The sequence below is a fragment of the Formica exsecta genome, unplaced genomic scaffold (assembly GCF_003651465.1).
Source record: "Formica exsecta isolate Colony F162 unplaced genomic scaffold, ASM365146v1 scaffold218, whole genome shotgun sequence".
Lineage (NCBI taxonomy): Eukaryota > Metazoa > Arthropoda > Insecta > Hymenoptera > Formicidae > Formica > Formica exsecta.
Window position 1 is genome coordinate 30,052 of NW_021849477.1, and position 24,431 is coordinate 54,482.

Genomic DNA, 24,431 nt, shown 5'->3' on the forward strand with positions numbered 1-24,431 from the left:
TTTGTCCAACCAGTAGAATTTTCGAACAATTTTGTCCAATCAAACAAATAAAATGTCAGCTGAAGAGTTCGCAGCAATAACATTTGTGAAAATATAGGTGGTTATATGTGGTTGTGTGCGTATTTATTTAATAATATAATCGGTAATATTATAATTTATATACATAATGAGCGGCAAGCGTGAACACGAAAAAAATGATACGGAAGATGATTGGATTGGACCATTACCTTCGGAAGCTGCACCGCAAAAAAAGCAAAGAGGTTAAAATCAAAACAATTTTTATAATTCACATTTAATGAATAAAAATAAATATAATGTTTCTCTATTCCAACTTCATGAAATTTTAATTTAACTTTTATTTTTATTTGACATTTAATAAGTAAAAAAATCTTTGTTCTTACTTATGTGTATTTCTTTTAAAATATTTTTAACTTTTTTACAGTTTTGGAATACGAACAAGTGTACATAGATAATTTGCCAAGTTGCGAATGTTATGAGAAGTCTTATATGCACAGGGATGTCATTACTCATATTTTGGTAACAAAGTTAGTATTTTACATAAATAATAAAATATGTACAATTTTTGCTTTCTGGAAAATTTGTTATTGAAATGTATCAATACAGGTCAAACTTTGTGATAACCGCCAGTTGCGATGGACATGTAAAATTTTGGAAAAAGCAGGAGGAATTGATAGAATTTGTAAAGCACTTTCGAGCACATCTAATGCCAATACAATCAATGTCTACTAGTTGCAACGGGGTTCACATGTGCTCAGTCAGTATTGATAAAAGTATGAAAATCTTTGATGTCATCAATTTTGGTAAGTATAAAAATCTATTATTCTTATTTAAAATGTTTATAAAGAATATTTAACTTATCATATTTATATTTGATTTTTAAGACATGATAAATATGATAAAATTGGACTTTGTGCCACTCTGTGTTGAATGGGTGTACTCGGCTGGCGATGCAATATCTGCCGTAGCAGTGTCTTCACAAGAATCGAATAAAATATACATCTACGATGGTCAGGGAACAAATACACCTTTACATATATTTGAGAAACTACACACTAAACCTGTCGTCATTATGAAAGTAAGATTTATTGAGGTTATTGTGAGAAAAGGATGATTTGATTAATATATCTTTTTTTTGCAGTATAATCCTGTATACGAGACATGCATCTCCATCGATAGAGCAGGAATATTGGAGTACTGGACGGGTCCGAAGATGAAGTACAAGTTTCCCAAATGCATATCGTTTGAATCGAAGTTGGATACCGATCTGTTTGAGTTTGCTAAAAATAAGACTTACCCATGTGGCTTAGCGATATCACCTGATGGCAAACGATTTGCATCCCTCAGTGGAGATAGAAAAGTTAGGGTTTTTAATTTCCGGACGGGCAAACTATACAGGATATTTGACGAGACACTTCAAAGATTTAGCGAATTGCAACAAACTATGCAGCAACTTCCAAACATGGAGTTTGGACGCAGGTGAAATGCTTGCACTTTTTATGGTTCTCAAAATTTTCTAAATTGCTTTTTCAGTTGGTTACATTAATTTCCATTATTACGCATTGCAGAATGGCAGTCGAAAGAGAATTGGATAAAACTGAGACGAACCTAGGAAATATCATTTTTGACGAATCTGGTTATATTATTTTATATCCTACGATGCTGGGTGTTAAAATGGTGAATCTTTACACAAATCGTTGTATCAAAATCATGGGAAAGCCAGAAAACATACGACCAATGCAGCTGGCATTATTCCAGGTATTTAATAAATCTTGTAATTGAAGCGCGCAGAAACGACAATTGATATATTATTCATGATGTACGATATACGAATGATGTGCAGGGAAAAGCGAGGAAGACAACTGCTGCTTTAACCGTTGAAATGGAGGCTTCCGAGAATACCATAATAGAAATGAACCGTCCCGATCCGACGTTGTTTTGTACGGCTCACAAGAAAAATCGATTCTACATGTTCACGAGACGAGAGCCGGAGGATACAAAGAGCCAGGAATGCGACCGAGATGTTTTTAATGAGAAACCTTCCAAGGAAGACATTATATCTTCGACGGAAGCCACGAATATGCAGAAAATATATGACACTGCGATTCTTCATACGGCGCTCGGCGACATCCACGTGAATCTCTTCGGCAAGGAGGTCCCTAAGACGGTGGAGAATTTCTGCGTGCACGCGAAGAACGGCTATTTCAATGGTCATATATTCCATAGAGTTATCAAGGGTTTCATGATACAGACCGGCGATCCCACCGGAACTGGTACCGGCGGTGAGAGCATATGGGGAGAGGAGTTCGAGGACGAGTTTAAACCAAACTTGAAGCACGACAGACCGTACACTTTAAGTATGGCTAATGCGGGACCGAATACGAACGGTAGCCAGTTTTTCATCACGCTGACACCGACGGTGAGTACGAATTCCTTGGATGAAATTTTTCGAATATAGATTGAAATTATGTAGTTTCTATAAGGTACTTTATAATACGAATATATTATATATATATATATATATATATATATATATATATATATATATATATATATATATATATATATATATATATATATATATATATATATATATATATATATATATATATATATATATATATATATATATATATATATATATATATATATATATATATATATATATATATATATATATATTTCGTTCGCTTTTTATAGCCCTGGTTAGATAACAAACATACCGTATTCGGTCGGGTTCACAAAGGAATGGAAGTCGTGCAAAATATTAGTCAGGTGAAGACGAATCCTAAGACTGACAAGCCTTACGATGATATACGAATAGTTAGCGTAACTGTAAAATAACTTTATAAAATAAAGATCGGGAATTATACATACATTTTTGTACAAAATATATATCGATACGTTAATTTCACGATTTCCATCTCTATCGGCATCTCAATCCCGTCTCTTTCACTTCTTTTCCATTTGATATAACAATCCTCTGACGAAATTATACGCCCCCGTTCCGCAAGTGAACAAGTTGACGCTGAACAGATTATAATTCTTGGGTATTATTACCAGTGAATACCTAGAAGTGCGCAGATACGAGTTAAAAGAGAGTATTGTAATTAAATTTATAATTGATAAAGTTCACACCTAGACCATATAGCGCCTGTAATCATAAGGCTCGCAGTTTGACTGAGAGAGATTGTGTCTGCGGGTCGTTTAATGTCCCCTATGCCCGCTATTACCAGGCCCCATTTAAACGTCGGTGCCCAGAAAAATACAGTAGTCGGGCCTGAGATACGAAACAATTTCTTTTTCTTTACGAGATATTTTCTTTTTAGGGAAATTTAAATTTTTAGATAGCGTCGTACCTGCGGGATGCAAAAACGCGGCGCGGAATTTTTCAGGCAGGATCGAAGCAATTCTCAACATTAATCTCTGATAACCGCCAATTTTTCCGGGTGTTGCCATAATTCTGTGCGATAATCCTCCGAAAAAGATGCGTTTCACAACGTAAATACTGTATAAAATGTTTCGTAAAGAGGCTTCTATAAAAAAGGTTTGGAGCTAAAATGACACATTTTAGTGTGTTATTGCGACTTTGTTCAGTATATTAATTAAAAATGCGATGGATTGGTTTTCTATATTAAACTGCAATTTCACATCACGCGACGATGTTCTTTTTATTGGAAAAATTATTCGTCAGAAAGCACATCGACTTAGTGTGCAACGCAATATTAAAATTTTACAATTAAATTTTCCAGTTGGATTTTACAATTAAAACAAGATAAAATGTCAATTTTAATAAGAGACCTGTCTTGTTATAAAAAGAAACCGGAGCCGTGTTGGAACGACATGGAAGAACTGAAGTATCTGATATGCATGATGGATTGTTGGTACGAGTGAAATGTTTAATTAATCGAAACGATCAAAATTATTTGTGTTCTTTACGCGTGTAAAGATAGAATTGCTCTCCGTAATATAACTTATAGTTTCATTGTTACAATATTTCATAGCAAATGCCCGAGCGTTCCGCCACCAGCTTCGTGCACCGTAATTCTACCCCCGAGGATCGAAGAATTTCCTTGCGAACCTCCGCCTCGGAGACCGCCGTGTGTCCCGTCACCTCGATGTTGTCCGATAACACCTGGACCGTGTTGCCCCCGGCCTTTGCCACTTCCGATACTACCAGCAACGTGTCTCCCGAGTCCGTTCTGTCCTCCTTGTAGTTCGTCACCGTGTTATTTTTACGAATAACAATTTAAACAAGTCGAGGAATGTAAAGAGGAAAACTTAAAAGTAATATATCTATCTGACTTTTCACGTTACGATCATTTGTCACTTTAACGTAGATGACGATAATGGGCAAGATGAAGGAAGAGAAATTTCTCCTTTGACAGAAAATTGAGGGAAAGAAAACAATTTATTAAAAATCCATATAAAACATTCATTTTTCAATTTTAACAGAAGTTACGCGTATAGCCGATAAAATTGTATTGAAAATATCGAATTTTCTCAAGAACGAGCAGTCATATCGTTCGTTCGTAAGGATGAATTTGATTTCGAGATTTCGGAGCACAGGTAATACCAATAGATTACATCTCTCGTAGTTACATGATATGTTCCCCACATGTGTGATATCGATATTAAACACATACCAGTTTAACGTAGATAGCGGTAGATCGTTCACATGTTTTCAAACGCGAATCCCGTAGCTGAAAAATTTTCTTATATATATAATGATGCATATCTCTCTCGCGCATCTTGGCAAAGCTATCTTGTAGTTCGTCACCGTGTTATTTTTACGAATAACAATTTAAACAAGTCGCGAGGAATGTAAAGAGAAAAACTTAAAAGTAATATATCTATCTGACTTTTCACGTTACGATCATTTGTCACTTTAACGTAGATGACGATAATGGGCAAGATGAAGGAAGAGAAATTTCTCCTTTGACAGAAAATTGAGGGAAAGAAAACAATTTATTAAAAATCCATATAAAACATTCATTTTTCAATTTTAACAGAAGTTACGCGTATAGCCGATAAAATTGTATTGAAAATATCGAATTTTCTCAAGAACGAGCAGTCATATCGTTCGTTCGTAAGGATGAATTTGATTTCGAGATTTCGGAGCACAGGTAATACCAATAGATTACATCTCTCGTAGTTACATGATATGTTCCCCACATGTGTGATATCGATATTAAACACATACCAGTTTAACGTAGATAGCGGTAGATCGTTCACATGTTTTCAAACGCGAATCCCGTAGCTGAAAAATTTTCTTATATATATAATGATGCATATCTCTCTCGCGCATCTTGGCAAAGCTATCTTTATGACAAAACAAGACATCTCTTGCTTGGTCAGTTATGTTTGTTGATCCCACCTATACGCTCATTATACTTAAAAACATTAGCGCGCGCATGCAAGAGTGTATCTTTAAATTACAATTAAACAGATAAGTCTTCAGATAAGTTCTTTTAAAAGTTCAAGTAAGTTATTCACGATCAAAAACTTCGTACATCATAAAATTGTCAATGAAGCAATGAGTCTGAAGACAGATTCTCTTTTCGAAAGAACGTCGCTACGAATTCCCGTCATCTATGACATCTCTTGATTCTGTTAATCGAGTAAATTCGATTTCATTCCATCGCGAGACATTCGTCAAAGTGTATATATAAATTGGTGTTTCTATTATGATTAATCCTCTCGCGCATTTTAAATGGCAAAGCGATCGATTTTCTTGTTCACCACAGCTGTAATTATTAGAATTATTATTATCATTATTATATTAAACGATCGTATTATTACAAACATTAATCTAGATTATATCGGATATATATGTAGCTTATTTATATACATTTGGAAGAGAAAATGAGCTTACGGTAATTTTCCAAGTAGACCGTTAGTACAGCACAAATATAAATGCAAAGTGTCAGGAGATCTTTGCAAAATTTTTCGAAACGTCAGTTTCTTATCTTGCAATGAGATATTATACGCCCTGTTCTTCACCAATTTCTATTATTTTAATTTGCAGAAAAAGGTAAAAAAGATATATCAATATGTGATTAGTGTTGTGCAGATTCGAGCTGGAAATGGTTAAAATCTTTTTGTCTACGTTTTTTTCTTCATAATGAAAAAATAAAAAAAAAGAAGAATGAGAAATGTATAAATACATAGCTATATTTTTCGATGACAGTTTAATTGATCCTTTGGATAATAATTATCATGTACTTAAAACAAGTACAACATTACACCTAAAACTAGTAAAACTAGTAAAACTAATTACACTTTTAAGACAACTAAACCATGCTTACTTTTAATGTCAGTTCGTGTAGCTATATAAGACACGATACATACACATTAACACTCTTTTATAAAATCATTATTCACGCATGTAAATGCGCATTTCGCAACAGAATTTCGTATTAATCCTCTTCGCTTTAATAATCCGGTGCGTCACGTATCGACATATAAAAAGAAATTCACTTCGAAATTATATGATGAAGCGATACCTATCTTATTTTCCTGCAAAAACGACGATTTTTTTCGTCGCGTATCGCGCGAACTCCTCTGTACTACAATTGGTGCCACGAGAGCCTGCTCGATATTCCTGCTTCGCGCTGCCGATTCCGCTTTTATCAGATACGTTTCTCGTTTACGTGAGCGCGATCGACAAGACTTGTCGTAGATAGCACACGTTTTTTTTTCTCGGACCGATTGAGACGACAATCGCTCGAGGAGATATCCGGTTATCCGGCGAAATCATCATCTTCGCCGTGCGCGAAGGCATAAGGTACGTTAGAGAACGAAGAGGTTCTCGCAGCTCTTGGTTTTTCTCTTGAAACCGAGTAGATGCTTCAGAATACGCCTGCGGTGCTTGCTCCGACGGCGTCTGGTCGCTTGGTCCCGCTGCGGATTCAGCTTGATCTGCGCCAGAATGCCGACCAAGAGCTCGTCCACGTGATGGGCTAGACCCGACGAGGTCTCGATGAATTTGCAGCCGCAGTTGTTCGCCAGACGGCGACCGACTGTCGGCAGGAATCAAGGGCTCGAGAACGTGCATGCGATTGAAATTTTCACAGATTCTTCTATGTATCTTTTTTTTCGCGTTATATCGTATTTTAATTTTACAAAATTTTATCATCAAGTTTCGTTAAATATTGCTTTTTCTCCGTAGCTTATTTCGTCGATCTTAAAGCGATAGTAAAATTATATAATATAATTGACAAGAGATTTTCATTAATCAAGAAATTTTTATTGAAATCATCTTGTCAAAAAGATGATATAAATATCCTTTTTTTTTTTGCTTCTCACTATAAGGCGGATTTTCTTTTAACTAAAAATTTGATCGACTCTCGGGACTTCATTAAAACAATTCGCGTATTGTAATTGCGTTGGAAAAATTGCACAAAAATTCATCTATACTCACCCACTGACGGAACCTCCCGCTTTCTTTCGAGGTCGACTTTATTACCGACCAAAATGACACCGTGAGTAGCCATGTAATCGCTCTTCCACAGATAGAGCAACGTCTCCTCGGCGGCTTTAAAACTTCTTCTGTCCACTACCGAATACACCACCACGTACACGTCCGGATTGTAGGTCGAACAAAAGGTCTCGACCTCAGAAAGATGAAAAGAAAAATGGAAAAACTCGGCGGAAAACGTGGATTATCGGGCGGCGCGTTAGAGAGAACAGATTCGACAAACAGCTTGTATTTTTTTCGCACAAATAATAAATTCTGCTGTGGCGCGACGCAATATTGCACAATAAATGGAACAAGAATATATATTTCAACAATAAAAAAAATAATTTATATTTCAATAAAAATTGCGCGTATGTTTCTAACTAATCCTTTACGGCGGCGTACAGTTTACACGCTTTTTGTTTTATATAAAGCTTATACATTTCATATCGTATATATTATATATCATGTGGAAACTTTTTCCCGATCCATTGCGATAAATCCAGACAAATAATTCACTTGCTTCCTCTTCCGTGTTATTGATCCTACGTCGAATCTATTCATTTTCCTCAATGGATAAAGAATAACACCTACGTTTCTCCGATCTTTTTCTTTCATCTACGCCTATCATCTCGCGTGTAGTTTATATCGAGACGTGTATCCTGGGGTTTTTTCATATGTTGACATTTAATCAGCGACGATAAAAGAAATTCTAGATGGGTACGATATCGTGTTATAACTCTATTTACGAGCTGTTAAAACGTCAGATAAAAATTTCACCCAATGTATTACGTAGTTTTGATCGCCCGATAATGATTGCCTGATTATTTCTAACAGAACTTCTCTACACATGCAAGAAAACATAGCATCTGTTATACTCACTGACATTTCCGCGGCGGGATGATCGATGATCTCCAATTCCGTTTCTTGACCGTCGAGCATCACGGAGACGCTCTTTTGTCCGTATTCCTCATCTGAAAATCGCGTAATTAAAATTCGCGATGCATCCCGATTATTAATCGCGAAGGCATACGCGTCGGTGATATTCCCACAAGTAAATAAATTATTTGAAACACGATTAATATATCGCTCCGATAATTAAATTGGGGGACAATAATGTCTCTGACGCGGGTCTCTTCTCTTGACGATCATATTTCACTATCTCTCACACCACTATGCCAATTAGGCTTAATCCTTCATTATGTTACACGACGTGACCGAAGAGAAATATATACCTTGTGCACGTATATTTATCTGATCAAACGGATCTAATTGCGCCCAAAACAGTAATAAATTAATTCGGTAAAATTATTTTTAGAACTTCTGATTAATCGTTGATTCTCTCGTGAGCCATTACAATTCAAAACGAATCTGTATCCGTCAAAGAGAATTATCTTAGAGAAGAAAAAGATGCATCGCATCTCATTCGTAATATACGAAATATCGATTACGCTCCATCGGCGGAACGAAAGCCTCAATGCAAAATCGATATGACGAGAGGTCAACTTTGAAAGCTCTCGCGAATCGCCGGCGGCCGGTGCTCGTAACGCGGGTCCATAAGCTTGTACAGTTTCAATAAAATCAGCGTTGAAAGTCGCCATGGGAGTGACCACGTTGTCGGGAATATCGATGGAAAATATTGCACACCTACGCGCTCGAAGGACGCGGAATAAGGAAGCGGAAAAGTGGCTGAGCCATTCTCTTTTCGGGTCAACGACGAACCGCTTATTCGTCTGTTATCTCGTCGTTTTCATTCAAAGCTCAATGCGTTACAAATCGCTATCAAGCGCACCAAGCTCAAGCTGCATTATCGATATCCTCGGTTTAAGATCGACGTCGAAAGATCTCATTGATGCAAAATGTTATTTTCTTTTGGATGAAGCGTAAAAGGGTTCCGCTCTAACAGATAAAAGGAGCTTATCATCATGGAGGATCTATTTAAGAGGCGAAAAAGACGCATTGCGACGCGAATTGTAAATGCGAATGAATTTTAATTAAGCATTGAAGTTTATGTTTTGTGTCGTGAGTCGAGTTCGCGAACAAGGAGAAGCATAAGCGTGTCGTGAATGCACCAGTGAACGATTCATTACAAGGGAAATTGTTTCCAAAATCGAATAGTTCGGACAAATTAATTAGTCTGACCGGACTTCACTAAACCCCGCGTTATTGCTCATTGTTATATATTGAAAGTTGCACGAGATATGATTGAAATTCGTTCTCTTGAATAAATACCGGGTCATACAATACACACATTTGCTATCGATTGTTGATCAACAAAAGGAATATCATACGAGGCCGCTTATTGCACACGCGACAATCTGAAAGACAAATGGAAACTGTGCGAGAGTAGAAAAGATTAACGAGATGCGATTTAACTTTACCAAAATAATTTTAGCGGAGTAATAAAGCCATTTATGGAGAATAATTTATCGACAATATAATCGAGTAATTACTTTGAGGCAATCAAAATATCTGAAAGAAAATATATTACGTGTAAATATATCGGACTGTCGACACGTTTTCCATCGGATTAATTAATTCTCATCAAATCTCGGAAAAGCGCGCACAATTTCGCGAATAATCACGTTCTTTCTCGCGAGAGAGAGAGAGAGAGAGAGAGAGAGAGAGAGGGAAGAGAGAAATGTTATAATTATATTAAATGCAAAATAACCGCTGCAATGATCTGCTGAACACAGAGGTTCCGGAAAGAGGAGCTCTATCCGAGAGAGTATTCGAACTCTTTCAGAGGTAGAAACGTGGAGACGACATCAATTTCCTTCTCGGCGACGAGTGCGACATGGCACGCATTTTGCGATTGAAAAGAGATCCTCTGTCCCTTGACGAAGAGAAGGTATAATAGCTATTTCTCCCAACAAAATCGCGTGGATTTTAATCGCGCAAATGTCTCTTCGAGAGAACGTTTTATATCCAGAAGGGACGATACCCGCGCGTCGCGATTACATAAATTAATCATTTCGGTAATGAAATCTCTGGAGGGAAAATATTCTATTATAATTTGAATATATTTACCGAGGGAAGCATCGTAAGCGCAAATGTACTCGCTCGTAGTGAATTGTGCAGTGAGGGCGGTTTTTCCGACTTCCGACGCGCCCAGCATGCCTACTTTGTAAGTCGTCACCCGTTCGTTACTGGCTTCCTCCCCCGTTTCTATGTCGGAGAGCTGCGAGGCCGAACTGAAAGGAGAAAAAGAAAAGAGGAATAAAATCTAAAGAAGATAGATTACATACACGGAATTAATACACGGACATATTCAGAATCGCGCTCTTGTGAAAGTCGCAATTTTATTTATGCTTTATTATAATCATGCGTGATTACGCGATACAATTGCGTAATTTCTCGTCCGGTCATTACCCGAAAAGTACACACGCGGTCCAAATAGCCTCTTCGTTAAAGCAACAAATGACGATAATTTTATTCTCACGCATATTAATATATATTAGTTTAGCTTATATTGAAGGAACGTATATAATTCCAACGATTTTTATTAAGGTTGATGCGGTTATTATTGCGATTATGCAAAATGTCAAGCGATCTCATTTTTTACGATTTTACAAAAATGTGGTTCTGCTGCGAAAATATGGTACTTTTACTTCACGGAGGAAAACGCGCCAAGAAAGATTACACGTCACTTTTATAAAGTTAAAGTAAACTTTTTCACAACCACACACACACATTACTCTGCTCCATATATTCAGAAGTCTAATAATAATCTTCCCTCGTTATTATCGTCATTACTAGAATATATTTCTAGCTTACTTTATATATATATTTTACACTTTTTATATCTAAAATTGAATAAAACTGCTTGTGTGTGTATGTGTGTGTGTGCGTACGTGTGCTTTTGAAATAGAAAACGATAAAGGGACAAGTGACAAAAAACGCGTTTAAAACGAACTGATCTGTAAAATGAGGATTTAGCTTTTAGTAGCAAGACAAAAAACGATACGAAACGCGATCGCAAAGCCGTGCGTTGCGGTAACAACGCTAGAAATTTTCTATCTCCTTTTAAATTGTCTGACTTTTCTGCAGGCAGGAAAATTTATGAGACAGTTCGCGCGCCTCGTGATCGAAATTATTCGCCTCAGTTGCATGGATACGTATATGTCGCACCCTCGAGTCTGTCTCGTTCTCGGCGAAGCCGAGATTTTTCTCGTTAAAGAAGCACTCTCCAAGATTGCACATCACATCGCGCACGATCGTCGTCGCCACTTTTCGCCGAGTATACGAAAAAGAGCGATTTTTTTGGGGGATTCGACGTGGAAAATCGGGTCGGTAAATTAAAAGAGGAGAAGAGATAAGTAGAGGTACCCAGCGTTATAAGCGTGGGGCCAGGAGCGGGTCTTTAATTCCCTTTAAAACTGCGCTCGATGACTGCTGTGGGTGACTTTCTTTACGACGGTAATCTGCCAATCCTCCCGACATCCTCTACGCCCGGACGTGTAATTACCCACGGGCAATTAGGACGCCCTTAAGTGTTCGCGGAGTCGCGGATTACTCGGAGTTTGCTCTCGCACGGGAGAGTTGATGGGTGAATCGAGTAGTTGCTGATAAATCGAGAGATACGATGCGCCCGAATATGATCTACTCCGCGGCCCACGGAAGCGTAAATAGCCTTTCGGGAAGATTGGAGCGAAGCTCTCTCTCCGATGTAGTTTCCAAACGGAAGCTACCGATAGTAAATTTAGATTCAGCGTGTATCAACCTCCCGTCAAAGGAAAATCGTACTTTCGCGTAGTTTCTGATTTACACAATCAACATTCTCCGGCTTATCAAGTAAATGTGAGTTATAAGTTTGTCTCGTGAATGATAAGCATAATAATAATATATACATGCGTTAAAAAATTTAATTTATGTAATTTATATGCTAAAATTTTTTATGTAAATAAAAATAGGATATATAGGTATATATATATATATGCTATCTTTGCTTATTTACGCAAAATTTATTTAATTTTCTATAAAAATAATATTCCTTTTATACTCTTTTAACGTGCACGCGCGCGCGCATGATATTCTCGAGAAGATAACTAATTAAAACAAATCAAGGATCGTTTATATCACATATTATCTTACAAAAAATCTTATGTTTTACGTAAAGCCATGCGAGAGGAAACATTGAATATATTTGTTTTGTTTTCTAAATCGATGACGTCGTTGCAACGAAGCCCTCGAGGAGGAAAATAAACATCCGAGCCGAGCTCGGAGAGATGAAAATGTGGAGGAGGAAATGCACGTGTACCACGTGGAAGATTATTTTGCAACATTTCCCTCTTTGCAATCGCACGCATTATACTTTTACATGTTATATTTATATGCAGTAACCATAGAAACGAAAGTATCCAATTATAATTCAGTCATTGAAGTTTAGTCTTATAGCTACGTTACTGTTAATTCTCTATTTGTATAATTTTCGTTATTATTATCCGAACGATATTATAAAAGAGAATATAATTATTTTTGTTCATGCATAATCTCGCTCTCTTGACAGCTGCAAGTTATAAGCATCGCGAATGTGATAAACACTTTTATTACAAATTCATCATAACTACAAAATATAAAAGAAAAAAAAAAGAGAGAAAAATATGTGCATTATTTTTTTTATTTGTGAAACTTTCTTGAAGTTACATGCACTGTTATTGTTTTTATTGAAGAGCTTTACTATTTTCGAGATAACTCTAGTAATTTCAACAGAAGTTGGAATGTGGCAGGAAACAGACCGATGTTATGAAGAAAAATTATCCCCTTCTCTTCCACCTTGCATATCAATGTTCAGTTTTAGTATTTCTCACCTGAGCAGTCTGCTCTCCCGAGTACTGCTACAACTGGTGGACGAAGTGACGCTGTTAATGCTCCTGCTGCGTCGCGTCTTTAATGAATCGCCCAAGTTGGAAACCCCGTTCGCCGTTATGGAGAAGGATCGTAGCCTGTAATATTCCACCCCGTCTTCGGTCTCGCCCTCCTCGCCTCCCGTTGCATTGCTGCGTTTCGTATCGGCCAGCATTGGCTATAACAAGCAACAATTACGTGGGATCAATTCACTTAATTTTTTCTAGCATGTACGGATATCTATTTCATATCGATTACTGCGGAGGCAACACGCGTAAACTCTCGAAAGATTAAAAGTTATTATAAATTGGAAGAAAATTATCGCTCATTCTTTAGTAATACTTTTTAATTTCAGATACTATTAAATATAATATTACACTGTTAACGTTTATATATTTTAAGGGATAATTTTGAAAAATAATTTGATGCATTGCACAGGAAAAATAAATATTCCTACCAAACGTCATCGATAATCGACAAACCGTGTTATACATGATACATGCGATTCTCCGACGTATTTGATTAAATTAAATTAAATCAACATGATGTAAATCGAGATATAAAGCTCTGTAAATTATACTGAACGGCCTTGCACCATCGGCAAACACCGATCATTTGTCGTCCTTGCGAAGCAAGGTAACAGAAGGTGACAAAAATACGCATCGGGTCCTCTATATTAGGGTCAGAGCGAATCCTAACGCATTCGCTGATCGATGCAAACCTTGTCAAGTGACATCATCCCTCGCATCATTCAGGGTTTAGCTCATGTATATGTATGCACTTACACGAATGCACCGCGTATCACCCTCGGTTCGAATGTTCCTCGATCCGCATTCATCGATAGTTCGAACCGATAGTGCCTCACTTCCTTCCTCGATCAAGTTCACTTCATTATTCTGATGACTTTGGCAGTAAAGCGTGAAAAAAGCATCGACCTCGTTTCTCTATAAAAGTCGCGCAATTAATCGGTCTACTTCTACTCGAGTCCCATTCGAACCCGCGACGAACAATTGACATTGACCATGTTTTCGTCATGTCGAGGAATTCTCGCGTATGTCGTCAGTTCGAATTACATCAGAGCTCCAATCTGCTGAGTCTCAGATTATCCAACAGGACTAAAACGTACGTTCTGATAAAAGAGAAACCCGAGATGACTAAATTGATTATCCCGATTTATAAATGGAATATCAAATCAAAAGGATTGCATAGTAAAATACGCGATCCGCATTAATCTTGAACAATTAATAAATTGAGGGTAAATGGAGAGTATAGAACAACAACTTTAGAGATTTTGGAGATTTAAATATTTGAATAATTATGCATAATCGCGCTGTGTTAAGAAAGAAAGACAGAGAGAAAAAGATTTTATAATTATACATTTTGTAATAACATATTCTATTAATATCAGAGAAAAAGGGAGAGCAAATTCTACAGAAACAAGAAGATAATTTATTCCACGATATTCCTGAATTCGTGATGGAGGTACCAAGTTTCGCTGATCTCGGGAAAAGCGCAAGGGATGTCTTCAAGACGGCCTATCACCAAGGCAAGGGCCTTATCAAGCTCAATGTCAGGACCAAATCCGCCAAGAGATTTCAGATGATGAGTGACACAACTTTGAATTTCGAGGCATCAAAGGTAGACTGATATTTTGTATAAAAATTATTATCGAACATCACATTATCCGCATCCGAATTTTTTAAATTAAACTTTACAGAATAATGAATATCTTGCCACAGAAACGAATTTTTTAAATTAAACTTTACGGAATAATGAATTTCTTGTCACAAAAACAAATTTGATCTATATATTATTGCGTGATAATATAATATTGTTTCATATATTTACTTATAATTTCGTCGATTGTTCATGGAAATGATGTGCTGAGCGCGTATCCTGTGAAAAATTTTGCGAGAAAATGTAGCTGAATCAACTATTTTATATGCGGCAATATTTGCTTTTAATTATATATCGGATTATATGAGCAATATTATGTGCGTATGACTGAGTTCGAACACGTGGCGAGCCGTTGCCCTAAAAGCGGAAAAAGCGGTGGTTCTTCATTATCTTTATAATTTATATGCATATAGTAATATTTTAATATTCATAAAATAGTTATTTTATCGCAGCATTAATAGATTCAATAAATGTCGTTTATATTTTTTTGTTTTTTAAATGGCGTATTGAAAATCGAATTGTAATAGTTTATTCGATATACAATCCCCGAGTAATCTTGAAATCAGAATCGCTTGGGTGAGATATAAGCGTTAGAGAGAAAATTAAATAATTTATTCACAATGAATTGATGGCACAGTTAAGCGGTTTAATGGAGACGAGATACAAGGCGGACGCTGGAGCCCTGTTGCTAAAATGGACGACTGAGGGCGTGCTTTTTCTGGGCTACGAGTTTAATGGGCTGCTAATGAAGGGCGTTGATTTACTCTCCGAATGCGCTTACAATCCACAGACATCCGCGAAAAGCGTGAAGGTCGGCTCGAAATTCGCCAACGAGAGGATCAACGCACACTGCGAGATCTGTTAGTTTATACATTTTAATTAAATTTATATAATTAATTTTACGCATTTATCGGAATTTCGCGATAGACTTTTTTTTCGCTTTTCTCGGAGGCAAATGTCAACTTTTTCTTCTGAGAAAGATTTCAAAATTAATTGTTTCATTGACAATATCTGTAGACTTGCCGGGCTTCTTTATGAAGCACAAGCGGTAAAATTCGAAGAACAAATTCATTCTCTATTTATAAGTTTTGCAAGGTAACAGCTTCGATTAAGTCGTTATTTGAACGATGGATAAAGGGCTTTACATACTACGTTTATATTCTCATCTATAAGGGGTGGATGAAGAAGACTGATTATATCGTGATGTCTTACGAAACCAGCCACTTTAAAAAAAATGGCACATCGAGAAGAGTACTATGCCATTTTTAAAAATATTGAGAGTACAAAAGATTACTAAAACATCGAGATACCCTTAATGTGTACATCTTTCTCCCTTTCCCCGCATTTTTATTTCCACATGTACTCGCATTCGACGATTTTTCTCTTATGTTTTTTGTAACGACAGATATATAAAAGCGTAATGTATAAAAGAGATTGCACATCGATCGGAACACTGTTTCGCTCGCTTTTGTCCTCGGGTAATTAATTTCACTTTCTCTCCCTCTTTCTCTTATCGCATATTTCCGCGATTGCATTTCAGAGAAAATTCAATAAACAATTCCTATCGTATATTCGGTGTTTGCATCGATAAACTCCTTTCTAACTAATATAGAAATGCAGCGCGTTAAATATTTCAGTATTCTGAATGTTTACTAACAAACCGCGAATTTCCCGCAAACACGAGAATTCACAATAGCCATCGAAACAGGCATTTTCGGAAGTTTTGACAGCAACTGCGAAATTGCATTTTGTCGATACGATATAAAAACTTTCGCGTTGAACTTCAAAGAGATAAAATAGATATTACAAATCTCTCAGCGCACAAAGACGGATGAATTAAATTTCGTCAAATAAGCAGGTTTACAAACAGCTTCAATGAAACAGAGAAATAATTTAATTGAAGTCAAGTTTTGGCTTTTAAAATATATTTATAAAATACCGTTTTGTTTTATATATAATTCGCGCACAGTGAAATCAAATAATTTTATATCTACCTCTAAAAAATATCTCACAAGGAAATTTTCATCAATTCAAAAAATTTTGAAATTTTGAAAATACATAGAGAGCATTGTGATAAATATATGCTATTTCTGTTTAAGAATTTATTTTGAGATAAAATAAATTTTTGACAATTAAGTTATCTTATATTTTTATTGCATTGTTTTTAAATAAGAGACATACAAAGAATTTAGAAGAAAATTAATTTAAAAAAGAAACTTTGAAATATAAGTTTGTGAATAATAAAGTAAAAGCGAAAAATAGACCAATCTTATGTGATTTATTTTATCACATCAGAGAATTCAGTAATCAAAAATAGCAAAATTACTTATCAAGATACTTTCTATGTATTTTCACAACATTTTGAATTTCCAAGTTGGGAACGTTTGCTTGTCAATTATGCGAGTAATCGCATTAATGTGTCAAATGTCAAATCATGCGAATTATCGAATTTCCAGCCAACGATCTAAATTCGGGTACCAGTTTGCTCGGGACAGTGGTGGTGAAATGCAAGGATCTCCTCTTGGGCTGTCGAGCCGGCTACGACACAGCCCTGAACAAGGTGACGAAGAACGACATCGGTCTGGTTTACGGTTGCCCCGATGTTGATTTGCATTTTCGATGTACTTGTATACCACACGAGTACGGGCTCTCTGTGTGGTATAAAGGTAAACGAGAGATCCATAACACAATATTTATGCTTACGCGATTCTGCAAAAATCAACGTGCTCTTCTTTGTGTGTAAAAACACTGTTAGCGATGAAAAATAATATCTTTTCGAGAATACGAGGCAATTTTACTCTACTTTAATAATGCTCTCTTTTACTAACCTCCCCTTATTTTACATGCAGTCGCGCATCGTCGACGAGCAGAACCATTAGATTACCTCTCGCGTACTAAGTAATGGGGGTTAAACGTGCCTCGTTCAGGCGACTGTAATAAGATCCCGTTGTTCCGCATTCAGATAGGCGGAATATGGTTGTGTAATACAAATCGTTTAGCATATATGGGCGTATGTTACGTCGGCGTTATCAATATCCTCGGTCGAGCAAGGGTGATAATTAGCGGCATTAGCGTAAAAGGGAGGAAAGGTTTACGATGGATAAAGACGCGTAGCAACGCTCGGAACGTAAGCGGATACTATTATATTCGCGCAAAAATCACGTAGCATTGCACGTGAGCAATCTTGTTTAAAATCGTAAATTAAAAAATCAAATTAATTTCTCTTAAATGAAATCAGAATATCAAAAGTAGGAAATAATCACTGATGATCTCGGTTATAAGTATAGCATTGCAAGTCAGTGAATTCTCACGGAAAGAATCAGTTAGTAATAGTGACTCTGTTTCAATCAATGATAATTTAAAAAATAATTTAAAAAACGTCATATTATAATATTATATATATGAGATAAATTTATAGAGCATACATTCTGTTAAAGAAACATTTGATTTTTTGACAAAAAGTCTTGTTTAATTTTTATGAGTTTCACATTTTAAATAAAAATAAGTATAAAATGTATATAATTCTGGATTTAAATAGTTATACGTACTTCATTCCAGATTTGTACGGACGCTTCTCTAAAAAAAATAGCAATCCAAAAAAATAGAAAAAGCTTTAAAAACTAATCTTGTTGATCACTAATTTTTCAGTAATAATCTCTTTCTCATAATAAATGGAATATAAAACAGACAGGAGCAAAATGCGAGCGTTTTTACCGAAAATCAGTGAATATTTGATGAAATTTTCATCTCCGATAAAATCTGTGTCATTGCTTTAATCAGTGTCATTTATACTGATTCAGTTTAAGAGAGATTGTTTGGGAAATCTAGCTGTCTTTTTAAACAGCGTCGCAAAAATTATGACGTGTCATAAAATATAATGTCTATAATCTTGATCTATGATATGTATATATATATATATATTCGTGAATTCTCTTCGTTCCACCAATCGCGATTATTTGTTTTATCCTTTAGTGAATTTATACTGATTCAGTTTAAAAGAGATTTGAGAAATCTAGCTGTCTTTTTAAACAGCGTCGCAAAAATTATGACGTGTCATAAAATATAATGTCTATAATCTTGATCTATGATATGTATATATATATATATATTCGTGAATTCTCTTCGTTCCACCAATCGCGATTATTTGTTTTATCCTTTAGTGAATCCTGACATGGATGTCGCGGTCAATGGTATATTCGCGAGACGGGGCGACGTGCAAAAATGGACTGTCGGTGCCGGGGCGAAGTGTAAAATCGACGACAGCTCGACTTTGCGATTTAAATTCAACACTGATTTACAATTGGCCACGAGTCTCTTGCAGAAGCTAAACGACGGAGTCGCGTTAATCCTTTCATTCAACATCGATTGTGCGAACATTACCAGAGGCGGTCACAGAGTCGGATTGGCACTCAACGTCGAAGCTTAAAATTGCAAAATCCTTTTTTTTTTGGCAGATATTGCGCAGCATACTTATATCATCTATTGTCTCTACGTGACATCCATCGCCGCAAAATTCAACGACTAGATATGTAGAGATATATAACCGTATTTTATATAAGGATTGTACATTATATATAAAAAATCGATAAAACAAGGGGTTTTCTCTCGAAAGGTATAACAAATAAATTCCTTTCTTTTTTTAATTTAATTCAAAGTAAATTAAGTTGATTCGTTACGTGAAACCTGCGATAATTACAAATTCACGTTGACGATATTCAATTTCAAATCTGACAGTTGAAACGGTGCATCAACAGTTTCCAGCATTGAAAAAATTAGAGACTGCATTAAACAATCTATAATTACAAAATTTGCGACAAAATTCAAGATAGATTACCATTTATAATTTTATGTGCCATTGTATCCTAAAAGTACGTGTATATTCTGATATATATCTTATTATATACGTGTGTATATATATCTTGTACAAAAATATTATTGTATTGCAAAATTATAATTCAGACACTGTCTCAAGTTTTGCGGTGTGAATTATACATTCTTTAAACCGGGTTTAATCAGCAACGCGGAATTGATGCTAATTTTTCGCGATAGCGGTCTGTACATTCTGTCCGTCGTGTCGCTTCGCGATTTTCCATCTCGCATTCTGCGAGGCTGAAATTCGAGAAGAATGACAGCCGCGACATTTCCATCGCTATTGTTTCGCCGTACGTTTACGGCCCGATGCATTCGATTTGATTTGTGTCTGTATACGTACGAAGCTCGCCATCGCGCCGTCATAGAGAAGAAAGCCTTTCGGAGCAACATTTTAAGCTATCGTCGACAATGGCCGAGGAAATTAATTCAATTTCACACGTGCTATCGATCTGCTGTTAAAGCTCATTATGCGCGTACCGTTTGTCTGCCAACCGCGTGCGAATCTCTCCGCGAATCATAAATTATTTTCACGGCGCAAGATAGTCATTATGCGAAACACGGGGGGTCTTCCAGAGGAAATTTTTCAAAGCTCTCGCTCCCGCGGTTTCCTTTACCTATATTATTTTTCTTCGAATATACACTTACCCTGTGCCGTGGAACTGCCGGCATGCTGCTGGTCCTATTGCGATACTGGCTGGACCCGCGAATTCCGGCCGCCGAACCGGAAGGACTCGTCGGACTGGGTCCGCTCGGACTCGCGTTCGCGCTCAGATGCGACAAGGACGATAAGGTGCCGGGACTTAACGCCGGTGTCCTGGTGGGGCTTCTGGCCGAAGGCGACAGGTGACCCCAGGGACCGGCTTCCGCTTGCAGAAACCTAGACGAACGAAAATAGAATATTCCACACGTGATACATGACGCGTCACCGGCATGTTATCGTAAATTTCTCTCCGATCAATTTACATTCGTCGCTCAAGCTGCGAGACGAGATACAGCGCGATTCGCGGAAATACTGGCGATACCGAGGCTTTCAGCGCCGGTTTGGACAGATTGATTACCGAACGGACGAAGTGTCGGATTTACGGGTTTACGTAATGATCAAAGATTAATCAATCACTTTTACGAGGAAACACAACGACCTATGCAAATCCGGCGTGGGTCTGGCGACCGCGATGCTCGAGCTTCTGCGTCTGGAGGGGATCGGCGATTTTAATCCGTCTGTGCAGCTGTGACCCTGAGATCCGGACAACGTGGTGCGATGCAGACGAACCTCCACCTCGCTGCTTCGCCTCTGGACAGTCCTCTTGCTCCATCGCCGATTTTTTGCGTCGACGCTTGTGCCGTCTAACTTTCTACGAAGGTAGTGATGCGGTTTGAAATTTCAAATTTGCAGATATAACGTTTGATCTAATTTGCATAATTCCTTTTTAGGAGCTATGCAAATTAAATCGAACGTTATATCTGCAAATTCAAAATAGATTCTATTTTTATTTCTATCGATTTTTCGGGTACTAAGTTGAGTACTGCCACTTTGTTTCGATTTCCTATTAAACTCAGAGTCGATTGATTTGTTAAGCAGGGAGGTAGCGTTGGAATCGCATCCGCGACAACATCTAATGCGATTGAGAATCCCAAATGGTTTCAACCAATGCCAAAGACTTCCCACGCACGTTCGTTACATGCCGCGAACTCGATGCGACGCGAGCGCAACAGCCCGAATAATCCTTTAATTTGAGAAATGTAATTTCGAGAGAAAGTTGCAGTCGAGTTCTACTCCGATTGTGTGTTAGCAAATAGTATTGCTTTATTATTGCCTTTTTCGAAAGTTGTTGGAATTTTGTATGTTCGGTTGTCAAAACGTCTATTCAAACAATCCGGTACGTTATTTTTTTGAAACATCGTTATTTTACAATAATAGCGTACATTAAAGCCGCTAAGTAAACGATACACTGAAATTATTCCTTGCTTAATTTGATAATATTATCTATAGCATCGATTATGATTTAATCGCATTACGTCGATTCAATCAACGTCCGCGTGTACCTCTATTTATAGTTATTTAATTATACTGAAATAATCGATGGGACATGAGATTCTATGTTTAGTAGTTAATCAAGTCTCTCACACATAAGTTTCAGCAAAGATGTTTTAATATTGTTTTTGCTGTTAATTAAAAATCAATTTATAGAGATCCCCCTCTATTCAATAATTTATTAATTTTCTTTTATTTTTTAATTAATATATTATTTAATATCGCTCTTCTTCGAAGTATACTTTGATATAGAGACTGCTTGAATTAAAGCGCTATCTTTTTTTCACAAGATAATTTCAAGAATTTTTGCCAAGAATTTGTAATTTACTATTATTTAGATAAATTATACGCTGTATATTATTCCATTGTTAATTACTTCGGTATAAGCTTGTTCTCGAGCATGCTGGGTAAGTCGTCACCTTCCTCGGTAAGTGCCGCGAAGAAATCTTGAAACTTGTCTGGGAAGCTACTCGGCGGACAAACGTTCATGGAAATGCGCTCGGAAAGGTCCGGAGAAACTTTTTCGACGATCTCATGATGATCCGCCACCGTGGACGTTGCCATACAGCTACTAGGAACTTCGCAAGTTGTCATGTATCGCGACTCTTTTATTGTTAGATCCGCTACGTCTTTCCCTCCATTCATACACCTCACGTGGTCTTTCGTCAAAACCTAGCGTCGCTCGGCTAAGAAAGGATTAATAAATTCGATCATGGATTAATCCCAAACGTACGCTCGCGATTACACAGTTTCCGCGATTTTTTCGAAGCTCGGAAGTTTGTATAGAAGAGGGAAGACAGCTGAAATATAATTTTTATTTATTTAAACAGTGAGTTAAAGAAGCGCGCGCACACTATTTATATAACGTAGGATTTAAAGCACGAATCGAATTCAGCACACTGATAAGAGTAAAATGCAAAGTAGCCGCTTTCAATAACGATGCAAACACCGCTTTCACTTTCATTTAATTGCCCGACGATGCGGTACCGCCACTACGGACACCTTCGCGACGCGATCTCTACGATCGAAGTGCATTTATCGTCCTTAAAACGAGCAATTCGCGCCACGAGGCGACCTGTCGGAGTACAATGAAAAAACTTCTGGGGTGCAACCCTTTTTTCGCGACGAGGCCCTGGCGAAAACTAAAGCTCGCATGGTTGTTGCACGTCGTTCTGGCTCCGGCACCTCTTGTTGGACTTGCGCAAGCGTGATTCACCCTAAAACTCACCCGAGAACGGGTAGATTCGCGGTAATGTCGTAAAAGTGATCTTCCGCTCGTTCGCTACAGCCACCGCAATCGTCATAGAGTACCGAAATGAAAGGACGCTTTGTAATCATTTGGAAACCCGAGAGAGAAGAGAGAAGAAAAAGAGAAAGAGAAAAATAGAGACAGAAATAAACGAGCTTGCTACGAGAAGATTATAACCCTGATTTTGTAAAAATTTCCCTTCTCGTAACAAAAAAAAAAAAAAAATGTGGACATAATTACAATTAATTTAAAAAATCTAGAATTTTACATTTAAACCTCGTAAACGAGAAAAACGTGATACGCGTAAGCAGAACGATAATTTTCCGGACGTTATTGAAGAGAACGCGATAATAAGATTGCTAGAGATTATCTTCCTTCCGATTAGAGTCGCGCGAAATTACTTCGGGTTTGTGTCACGTGAATGAGAAAGAGCATGAGGAGTAATTTCATCTACCTGAAACTCGTTTGCGGAACGTGTGCTGATAGAAAAATTCAAGAATAAAGCCCAGAGAGTGAATGCGTTGTGGAAATTCAAAAGAAAGAGAAAGAAGAGCAATTCTCTTTTTAACAGATGATCCGATGTAATTTAAGCGATGATAATAAACCCTGATTTTGTAAAAATTTCCCTTCTCGAAAAAAAAAAAAAAAAAAATGTGGACATAATTAACATTAATTTAAAAAATCTAGAATTTTACATTTAAACCTCGTAAACGAGAAAAACGTGATACGCGTAAGCAGAACGATAATTTTCCGGACGTTATTGAAGAGAACGCGATAATAAGATTGCTAGAGATTATCTTCCTTCCGATTAGAGTCGCGCGAAATTACTTCGGGTTTGTGTCACGTGAATGAGAAAGAGCATGAGGAGTAATTTCATCTACCTGAAACTCGTTTGCGGAACGTGTGCTGATAGAAAAATTCAAGAATAAAGCCCAGAGAGTGAATGCGTTGTGGAAATTCAAAAGAAAGAGAAAGAAGAGCAATTCTCTTTTTAACAGATGATCCGATGTAATTTAAGCGATGATAATAAAAAACGAGAAAGTAGAAAGAAATGGAGACTGAATATCTTAACCCGATTAGAAACGTTTTCTCAACTTCCGATCGCGCCAACTTATCGGATATCTGTTCACGGAGGGAGATTTCTTTTCCATGACTTTCATAAAGATTCGCCGCTCAATTTCATTCGAATAGCGTTTGATCCGTTAATAATATTCTCGAATCTGGAATTGTAAGTAACCAAAAAAATATCCGCCGTATTCCTTTTTGCGAAATGTTTC

At 37.0% G+C, this 24,431-nt stretch overlaps 4 protein-coding genes and 1 long non-coding RNA gene across 6 annotated transcripts; 2 read left to right on the forward strand and 3 right to left on the reverse strand.

Annotated features, from left to right (window-relative positions):
- LOC115235280 (peptidylprolyl isomerase domain and WD repeat-containing protein 1) lies at positions 1-2,903 on the forward strand. Its single transcript, XM_029806951.1, has 8 exons — positions 1-260; positions 443-545; positions 625-821; positions 903-1,096; positions 1,160-1,497; positions 1,587-1,776; positions 1,862-2,437; positions 2,719-2,903. The coding sequence occupies exons 1-8, from the start codon at positions 167-169 to the stop codon at positions 2,860-2,862; spliced, it is 1,836 nt and encodes a 611-aa protein (XP_029662811.1). The 5' UTR covers positions 1-166; the 3' UTR covers positions 2,863-2,903.
- Positions 2,904-2,970: 67 nt separating this feature from the next.
- Positions 2,971-3,524, reverse strand: LOC115235282 (mitochondrial pyruvate carrier 2-like). Its single transcript, XM_029806953.1, has 3 exons — positions 3,378-3,524; positions 3,157-3,298; positions 2,971-3,088 (listed from the first exon to the last, which is right to left on the reverse strand). The coding sequence occupies exons 1-3, from the start codon at positions 3,475-3,477 to the stop codon at positions 2,971-2,973; spliced, it is 360 nt and encodes a 119-aa protein (XP_029662813.1). The 5' UTR covers positions 3,478-3,524.
- Positions 3,525-4,967: 1,443 nt separating this feature from the next.
- LOC115235337 lies at positions 4,968-6,350 on the reverse strand. The gene is made up of 2 exons (XR_003884011.1): positions 5,894-6,350; positions 4,968-5,765 (listed from the first exon to the last, which is right to left on the reverse strand). It is a non-coding gene; the product is annotated as an uncharacterized LOC115235337 (long non-coding RNA).
- Positions 6,351-6,358: 8 nt separating this feature from the next.
- LOC115235335 (GTP-binding protein RAD-like) lies at positions 6,359-23,306 on the reverse strand. Of its 2 annotated transcripts, XM_029807040.1 has the most exons (8): positions 22,282-23,306; positions 21,013-21,225; positions 20,519-20,750; positions 13,288-13,502; positions 10,508-10,671; positions 8,360-8,451; positions 7,442-7,634; positions 6,359-7,040 (listed from the first exon to the last, which is right to left on the reverse strand). In XM_029807040.1, the coding sequence occupies exons 1-8, from the start codon at positions 22,548-22,550 to the stop codon at positions 6,811-6,813; spliced, it is 1,608 nt and encodes a 535-aa protein (XP_029662900.1). In that variant the 5' UTR covers positions 22,551-23,306; the 3' UTR covers positions 6,359-6,810. The 2 variants fall into 2 exon arrangements, with proteins under 2 accessions (XP_029662900.1, XP_029662901.1); XM_029807041.1 differs by lacking the exon at positions 21,013-21,225.
- On the forward strand, positions 13,974-19,491 carry LOC115235336 (voltage-dependent anion-selective channel protein 2-like). Its single transcript, XM_029807042.1, has 5 exons — positions 13,974-14,446; positions 14,733-14,962; positions 15,639-15,861; positions 17,458-17,667; positions 19,162-19,491. Exons 2-5 carry the CDS (start codon positions 14,801-14,803, stop codon positions 19,425-19,427), a joined length of 861 nt encoding a protein of 286 aa, XP_029662902.1. The 5' UTR covers positions 13,974-14,446; positions 14,733-14,800; the 3' UTR covers positions 19,428-19,491.
- Positions 23,307-24,431: the final 1,125 nt, after the last annotated feature.